This window comes from Tupaia chinensis, unplaced genomic scaffold (assembly GCF_000334495.1).
Source record: "Tupaia chinensis unplaced genomic scaffold, TupChi_1.0 Scaffold000047_1, whole genome shotgun sequence".
Classification (NCBI taxonomy): Eukaryota; Metazoa; Chordata; class Mammalia; order Scandentia; family Tupaiidae; genus Tupaia; species Tupaia belangeri.
In genome coordinates this window covers 2,650,602-2,659,887 of record NW_006159505.1, presented here as the reverse complement: position 1 = coordinate 2,659,887, position 9,286 = coordinate 2,650,602, and the positions used below count along the sequence as shown (strand labels likewise).

Below are 9,286 nucleotides of genomic sequence, written 5' to 3'. Positions count from 1 at the left end.
CCACACCCCCCCCCCCCCGTCCCTCTCTGTGTCCTATAGCAAACTAACTTAAAAAAAAAAGAAAGAAAGAAAGAAAAAGGAAAGGAAATAAAAACAAAATAAATCACATCACCAAAACAAAGATGTACCATTATTTTAGCTTTCTTTTTTTTGAGAGATTTTTGTCATACCTGAGCTCGCCAGAGAGACAGAAAGCAAGAAATCACCCCCTAGGGGTTAGGACGGCCATGCTGCCACCAGTTCTCCCCCATTCTCTCCATTCTCCCATGGTTTGGGGCAGACACGCCCTCATGCCCAGCGTGAGTTTTTTAAGTTGCCAGGTCTGGAACTTGGACCATGGTCAACTGCATGGGAATCCAGTGACATAACCACTGCCATCTACTGGTCCCATTTTAACTTGTTTTTAAGGAAAAGGAAACGTACTGCCAATGAAATTATGGAATGCCATCAGTTATGCAGTGTGATTTCAGAGATGTTAAACCGCGAAGACCACCTGCTATGGGAATCACCTGGTAAGTTAAAAGGTGATGAGGCCCGCAGGTGGCATGGTGATTAAGGCGCTGGACTCTAACACGGTCAACCACAGTTCGAGTGCCGGTCCTGGTGGCTTGTTTCTCACTTTCTCTCTCACTCTGATGAGCACACGTGCCCTGTAACAAACTTAAAGTGTGTAGTGACACTATCCAAATACTGCTTTAACAGTTTCCAACCTGTTGGTTGGTCCGTGGCTAAACTGCCCGCTTTTCAGCTCCAATCTGCATTCAGGTGTTACGGAGCAGGAACCGCACAGCCAGTCAGTGGCACGCTCATGGAGAGGCCGCCCTCTACTGGCTCAGCCTGTAACTACAGGCCAAAGAACTGAGGGCGTGACTTGAAAAAGCATATGCCGTGTTGCACTAACATTTATATTAAACATTTTTAAAAATCTGGCTTGTTTTGTAAAACAACCTTGAGAAAGTCGAGCTCAACAGAATCCTCCTGGCTGGCTGGGGATTCTGAAAAGGCCAGGGTGACAGTAAGGAGACAGGCAGGCAGGCAGCTTCACTCTCTCAGCTCTGGGCCAGTGTGAGCCAAGCCTGGTTTGTGCCAGGCTCAGCTGCCCACAGGAGCAGGAGCTAACCACCCAGCCTGGGCTCCAGCGCCCCACACGACAGCAGGCACCAGTGGGAGGAGAGGGTACATGGAGGCTGGGAACCAGGACAGAACCTACCATGAGCCTCAGCAGACAAGTGCTCGCCGAGCAGTGACTGTGTGGGCCTGCCTGGCACTGGGGCCATATCAGTGGGCAGACAGAACCCTGTACCTGTGGGGGGCCTGGCAAGTGGCGTGGTGGCTTAGGGTGCTGGACTCCCACATGATTGGTCACAGTTCGAGTCCCAGACCTGTCGGCTTGCTTTCTCACTTTCTCTCTCTCTATCTCACTCTGTCCCTCTCTGATCAAATTAGAATAAATAAATAGATACATTTAAAGAAAATAAGTCTTTATTTATTTATTTAGAGAGGTTTTTGCCATAGGGCATGTGCGCTTACCAGAGACAGAGAGAGACAGAGAGACAGAAAGCAAGAAATCACCCCCCGGGGGGATGGCCACACTCCAATCCCTTCTCCTCCATTCTCCTCTAGGGATTTTGGGCACGCACGCACACATATCAAGCGTTGAGTTTAAGCCACCAGGTCCGGGACTCAAACCATGGTCGACTACATGGGAGTCCAGCGACATAGCCATTACGCCAACCACTGGTCCTGCTAAAACAACAACAACAACAAAAACCTGCACCTGTGGGGCTGACATCGAAGAGGAGGGAGGCAAGAAATACGCACGACACAGCCAGCAGGCAACGCGGAGGTCAAGGCAGCGGGATACCGCATGGCTGGCTGTGCGTGCCCAAAATCCCAAGAGAGAATGGAGAAGAGATTGTGGCGTGGCCGTCCCCTGGGGGGGGATGCTTTCTCACTCTCTCTCTCTCTCTCTCTCTGGTGAGTGCACACATCCTACAGCAAAAACGAAAACACAAAACTCCAACAAACAAACAAACAAAAGCTATTTTAAAAAAGGAAAATAAGCACGAGGGACCAGCAGTTGGCATAATGGCTATGTCGCTGGACTCCCATGTAGTCGACCGCGGTTCGCGTCCCGGACCCGGTGGCTTAAAACTCACGCCGGGCGTGTGTGCGTGCGTGCCCAAGATCCCAAGAGGAGAATGGAGGAGAAGGGATTGCAGTGTGGCCATCCCCCCCGGGGGGTGTTTTCTCGCTTTCTGTCTCTCTGTCTCTCTCTGTCTGTCTGGCAAGCGAACGCGCCCTATAGCAAAAACCTCTCAAAAAAAAAAAAAAAGAAAAAGAAAAGCAGCACGATAGATAAGGAAGTCATTACACAGTACGCAAGAAGGTGCTCGTAAAAGACCAGGGTGCCAGGAGAAGAGGGGCTCAGCCAGGCTGGCGCTGGGTGGGCTGAGGTTGATGACAGGCTCGGAAGGTGGGATGATACTGAAGAGAGCGTAGCCTCAGGCTCTGGGTTCAAATCCCACCTCCTCTGGCTGCTAACCGTGCTCTTACATTTCTTTCTTCACACGGAACTCTGGCTGCAGGAACAGTGCAGATGGATTTGTGCTGGCTGTGATCCGTGGGAGGTAGCACCAGGACTGTGGTGACAGGATCTGGCTATGCTGCCCAGGCCGGCCTCCGGTTGCAAATCCCCTGTCTCTGCCTCAGAAACCACTGGGATTACCGATTCCTGGCCTTTAGGATGGACCTGGATTTGTGGTCCTGCCCCGAGCAAGACACGCTACTGTGACTGGCTCTGGCCAGCACTGGTATTGTCCCCACTCTACAGATGGAGAAAGTGAGGCAGAGACTGGTTTTGCTTGTGCTCCCACTCACACAGATGGCCAAGAGGTAAAGCCCAGCCTGAACCCTGTGGGTTTGGCTCTACAGCCATGCTTGGGCCCCGGGCTGGACTCAGTCCCCCCATCCTCACTCCAGGACTCTCGTGAGTGCAGGTCCTTGGGTTCAGGTGTCACCGTCCTGCCCACCCCCACCCAACATCCCAGTTTGGTGTCCTCAGCCCACAGACGCTGGCACTGCCCTGTACCAGGCCCAGAGATTCCGAGATGGAAAGACGCCGGCCCAGCCTGCTCCCAGCGGCCTGCTGCTCCTGCCTCCTGCCTGCGAGCAGCCACAGACAGCGGCGTTAGCTTGTAATCTTCGTGTGGGGAGATGGGTATGATTAGCTATATTTTGCGGGCAAAACCAGGGCTCAGAAGAGAGAAGTGAGTAGTGTTGCCCAGGGAGAGAGTGAGTGACTCAAAGCCGGGCTGTTTGGCCCTATGCCTCCACCTGTGTTTTCTGGGGCTTTTGTTTGTTTTCTTAGATTTTTGCCATGGGGTCTGGTGCATTCCTGGTCAGGAAAGAGATAGATGCAAAGAGAAAGAAAGTGAGAAATCATCCCCCCACCCCTATGACTTCACAACCCCTTCTCCTCTATTCTCATCCTGTGATTTGGGGCAGTCATGCACACATGCCCAGTGTGATCTTCAAGCTGCTGGGTCCAGGATTCAAACTGTGGTCAGCCATGTGGGAATCCAGCGCTGTGACCACTATGCAACCTGCTGGCCTCTCCCTCATGTACTTTTTTTTTTAAGAATTATTTTTTATGGAACCAGTAGTTAGCATAATGGCTATGTCGCTGAACTCCCATGTAGTCGACCTCAGTTCGAGTCCCGGATCCGGTGGCTTAAACTCACGCCAGGCGCGTGTGCGTGCGTGCCCAGGATCCTGAGAGGAGAATGGAGGAGAAGGGATTACGGCATGGCCATTCCCCCTGGGGGGGTGATTTCTCGCTTTCTGTCTCTCTGTCTCTGTCTGGTGAGGACACGCACCATATAGCAAAACCCTCTCCAAAAAAAAAAAGAAAGAAAGAAAACTTAAAAAAAAATGGAAATAATGTATTTTTTTTTTTGGTGATAAAACACATGTAACAGAAAATTTGTCTTTACAGCCATCTTTAAGTGTGGCGTTCTAAATCCATTCACGTCATTGTCCTACAGTCGCCCCCATCCAGCTCCAGAGCCTTTTCCACTTCGTAAATCGGAGACTCTGTCCGCATTATACGCGAACTTCCCATTCCCCCGCCCCAGCCTCGGCGACCACTCTTCTACCTTCTGCCTCTATTCCAGGAACCTCACATGAGTGGAATCGGCCTTTGTCCTCTAAGGGGTTGGTGTCACCACACGCAGTGTCTGCAAGGTTCCTGCTACAGCGTGTCAGCACATCCTGCCTTCCAGGCTGAGTAATACCCGCTGTACGCACATGCCCTCCACGCACTTCGCACTGTGTCATTGTGCGTGAGTAGTCTGGCCGGCAACTGTCCGTGGACCCCAGGAGGTCTCTGTCACTCCAAGTCTCTGATGAGCTGCCCCAGCCGGCACAGCCACCAGGGAACCCTGCCTGGCGCACAACGACTGAGCGAACGCTCCCCGAGCACAGGGCTGTCTCCACTCTCTACCCTGGTGCTCTCTCTGCCCGCAGGGCCTCTGCACGTCAGAACCCTAACTCACCACCTTGCCCAGAGGTGCTCCTCCCTGTAGCACCCCCTTTTCTAGGTGTGGCTCCTTCAGAGCCTGTTACCCAGGCCAGGAGCCCAGCCTAGGCCGGGGCTTCCCCACCTGGACCCCCACACTCAGCTAGTCCAGCTCCTGAGTGTCTGTCCCCAGCTCTCCTCCCTGCAGCCCTGCCCTCACCTGATCTCCGTGGCCGTGGCCTCCCTTTCTGCCGCCCACCTTCCCAGCAGTCAGACCGACTTGACAAAGCACGAATGGCCATGGCTTTTCAGACTGAAACCCTTGCTGACTCTCCAAGCACTCCCTGAGGTGTTTGAGGCCCCCACAGTGCTGGCCTTACTGGCAACTACAGCGACACCACGGGACCAACCCCTGTGCTCCAAGTTGGTCACGTGGCGCTCGACTGCTCCCGGCCTTCCTCATCTGATTTTGCACATGCCGCTCCTGCTGCTGAGAAGGCAGGACCGGCAGCCAGCACCTCCTCCAGGGAACCTTCCCGACCCCACACCAACCACTGCCCATATGTTTTCAGCATGTCCCCTGCCCTCCACCATGTCCCCAACAGGACAGAGAGCTCCCGTGGCGGGACTGGTCGCCCTTACTCATGGCTGTGCTTCCCGCACTCACACAGAGCCTGTGCACACTGCAGGTGCTCAGCGGTTAATGCCACTTGGCCGACATGCTCCCAGGAAACGACCAAATGGCAGGCACGCCAGAGAGCCAGGTCCAGGTCCAGGTCCAGAACCGTGGGGATATGGGGAGGAGAGTGGGCAGCAGCTCCTGCTCTGGCCACTTTGGGGGTTCTCCACGGAGCGGTGGTGTGACTCTGGCCTCAGCCCCTTGTCCATGCAGGGAACAAGGCTCTGGCCTGCCCGCAGCCTCCTGGGCTCGGAGTGACCGCTCCCAGCAGCCTGTGCCGTGAGCCTCACCTGCATCAGTGTGCGCAGTGACTCCACGTATGACTGCTCCGTGTCCAGCAGGGTCATGGTCACGTGCTTCCGCATGTCCTGGGGAATAGGAGCAAAGGGTGAGACCGCGTCACCCAACCACATGGGGCTCAGAGAACTATCTATACCCCTCCCTGGCCTTCGAGGCCCACCTTCCAGCCAAGGCTGGAGGGCTCCTGGCTGTTCTCCCAGCACCCCGAACCTCTACTCTCCTGGGCCTTCACCCATACGCTACCCCTGCACCAACACCAGCTGTGGCCTAGTGGTTAAGGGAGCTGGATCCTGCATGGCCGATGATGTGGCTGGAGCCCTGGACCTGGTGGCTTATGAAAACGCACCAGGCATGTGTCTATGCAGGCCCAAAATCCCAAAAAGAAGGAGAGATGGAGAAAAAGGGATTATGGCATGGCCATCCCCCATGGAGGGTGCTTTCTCCTCCCCCCACCCCCTTTTCTCTCCCCGGCATGTGCATGTGCCCTCTGGCAAATACACACACACACACACACACACACACACACCCCTAGCTCCCCAGAGCTAGGCCCTAACTCCTCCACCTCACAGCCACCGTCACCCCCACGCCCAGGGCTGTGGGCAGCCCTGGAGAGCTCTGTGGTTACTGCGTGCACCCCTGCTCTCGGCTGAAGACACCCCACTATGAGGTTCTGCACTAAGGGGAGAGGTCACACTTGGCAGGACATCACGCCATCTAGAGTAGACAGTGTCACCCCTGCTATAGGTGAAGTCCCTGGGTCCCATAGAGATGAGGCTGCTGTGAGGTCATGCCGGGTGGGTGGTGTCAGACAGGGCTGGCCCCCAGCTCTCTCATTTATAAAGTTAACTGAACCCGCCATGAGCCCGGCCCTACTGTGAGGATCATGTCATTTAATGCCCCTGACCACCCCGGGGGTGGGTGCTATTCTCCCCACTGATCTGCTGATCTGCATTACAGGGTCCCCAAGGGGTCGCCAGCACCCCAGGGACAGGGTGCTCACCCTGTGCTATGGGGAGGCCTGGTTGGCAGTCAGCCCGGGGATACCATCTTGTGCTCCTCACCCGGGGATGGAACTGGCCTGCCACCCCGTCCCTCCAGTCTCACTGGCCCACTTCTCCAGGAAGCCTTCCCAGATGGCACCAGTCCTACAGTTTTCCTTCTCTGCCAGGCGCTCCACTCCGGGTCTCCACACTCCACACTGACCCACTAAGTCCTTGGAGTGATCTGGGCAAGACCCCTACCACCCCCCAACCTCCCGGGTCCCAGAGCTCTGGTTTATTCTCCCCACTCCCCTCTCAGGTTGCCGCTGGCCGAGCATTTCTCTGGATCTTGTTCAGGCCTGGCCATCCGGGCCAGCTAGTTGGAGTAGACACTCTGCACATGACAGTCCCCACCCCCAGGAACCCTCAGAGTAGGGCCCTGTCCAGTCACAACTGTGCCCAGGGTCCCCGTCTGCTTAGTGGCTCTGAGCCCCAGGCCTGTGTGGCTTGCCTGAACCCTATGCCCACCCCTCTGCTCATGGCACTCCCACCCCAGGTCAACCTCCTATCTGGGACTCGGGTCAGGCCTGTCCCCTGGTGAGGCGCACTCAGAAAAGGAGCACAGTGTAGGGGTGTGGATGCCCTTCCATTCCCCAGTGGCAAGAGGAGGCTGGCTTCCCCACCAGGGCCAGCCCAATGCTGATGGGAAAGCCCCAGCTACGACCAGACCATCTATCCTCAGTGCTTCTGGGGCCTTTAGAAAATCGAGGTGTCTTCCAGGAGGAAGTGGTATAAGCAGGTCCACCCAGGATGGAGAGCTGGAGGGGGACACTGGTGCCAGAAGGGCCTGCTGAGGGGAGATCAAGACCTCCAATCCTCCCCTTCCAGCCCCGGAGACCGTCCAGCACCTCACATGGCCTCATTTCAGCCTCTCACTCCCAGCTCTATGACACCAGGGTAGTCGTCTCCACCGCCAACTCAGAGAAGTGGCATGCCGTGCCCGGGTCACCCAGCCAGTGAGCGACGGAGTCGGCACCGTAGTCTCTCCAGGCACCCATGAGTCTCAGGGCTCAGCACTGGGAGCTCTCGCTCCACCTGACCAAGCAGCTACCGGCTACTGGGTCCCCAGCTCTGGCCTTGCTGCTGGGTGACCTTGGTGGTCACTAAGCACCCTGTTTCTGCATTCTCCTCTGAGACGGACAGAGAGCATCCCCTCCAGCACTGCGACAGCTGGTCATGGGAGAAGTGCTCTGGCCTCACGGTGGGCCTCGATGTCCACTCTCTCCCACCATAGCCAGACCACACAGAGCACTCCCTGACGACAGGACCAGGCCAGCGCCCGTGCCTACACACCTGGCCCAGCCAGGGCCAGCCAGGCCCAGTGGGCACCATGAGGGCCACGGTCAGGGAGCATCCTGAAAGGCAGGGCTGGCGCTGGGCCTAGCTGGGAGAGCTAGGGTAACAGGAGGCTGACGCTGCAATGCCGCCTTTCCCGGCCCCCTCCCTGCTGCGAGCACGGCAGGCTGTCACTCAGCTGTCAGGTAGAGGCACAGAAAACAAGGCCAGCTCCTGTCACTGCGTGAGCACCCTGGCACACGTGCCCAGACACGGGTGTCGGGTGTGTGGGGGTGGGGAGGCGGGGGGTGTGCAGGGGATGGACAGTGCAGCTGTCAAGCAGACCAGCAGGCCCACCTGTTCTAGGCGGGGCAGCCCTGCTGGCCCAGCCACCCCCCAGGGCCTCTCGCCCTCAGCAGGCCCATTCCAGGCCTTCACTTACATGAGGCACTGAGGTAGGAATGCAGCAGGAAGATGGGGGGATCTGCTTCAATACAGCAGGAGGATAGGGGGGCCACTCTTCCCAGTGTAACTGGGGCATCACCACCCACAGACAGAAGACCCTGATGTACACAGCATGAAGACAGAGACAGAAGCACATGCCAGGAAGTCACAAAGGCAAGACCCCCACACAGGGACAACAAATGCAGCCAAATCGACCCTCCAGCTCAGAGACTTCAGGCAGTGGAGAAAAAGACACAGCACAGCCCGGGGGTGGGGGGCAGAAGCTGACGTTGGATCCTGGTGTCCCAGCCCAGAGAACCACAAAGACAAGGGGGCATTCCGGGAGCCTGCCTCCCATGCAGAGGAGTGTGCACGGAGCTGGGAGGGGACACCACTGCTCCCACCACATTTCATCTCCAAGGCCCAGCAGGCCTGGCATAGGGAGAGGACAGCAAGGAGGAGCACCAACACACGCCTGGGGCTGCCTCAGCCCACAAGGGGGGCTCTCCTTGTGCACCCAGGGTAACCCCGGCAACAGCCCCAGCTTCCACACTGACCCATTTTGCAAGTTGAGTGCCAGGCCTTGACCCACAGTGTCCTGTCAACTATACTGCCCTCTGTGGGGGCTCCTCACCCTCAACCTCCCTGCCCCTATTACTGGTCACAGAGCCCGACCGGAGGCCAGGTTGTGGGGGTGTCCGATCTGGGTCCCAGGCCCTGCGTCCCAGCATCCTTCCATGCCTCTGCCAATCTCCTGAGTCGGCTGAGTTCTAGGCCAAGGCCCAGGTTCCAGCCGCCCCACCTCCTCCCCCTCCTCCCCGTACCTGGGTCTCCCCGGGCTCCTCGGTGTCCGTGCCAGTGCCGCTGCCCCGGGTGGGCTCCCCGGAGGCGGCGGCCGGGCCCAGATCGCGCATGTCTTCCAGCGCGATGGTGAACTGGGCCAGGGTCTTCACCATCTGCAGCATGCGGCCGGCAGGCCGCCGGAGCGGGGGTGCCGAGCGGTGGCGAGCGTCGGGGCGGGGTCGGCGC

The 9,286-nt window shown here is 57.3% G+C and overlaps 1 protein-coding gene across 1 annotated transcript in view; it reads right to left on the bottom strand.

Moving 5' to 3' along the window:
- Positions 1-9,286, bottom strand: part of ARHGEF17 (Rho guanine nucleotide exchange factor 17) — a gene marked incomplete at its 5' end in the record, with an annotated part of 64,185 nt that overhangs the window by 15,927 nt on the left and 38,972 nt on the right. The window contains one exon of the mRNA XM_006141140.1: positions 5,489-5,566. Coding sequence (XP_006141202.1) covers positions 5,489-5,566 — 78 coding nt within the window. The remainder of the gene's footprint in view (positions 1-5,488; positions 5,567-9,286) is intronic.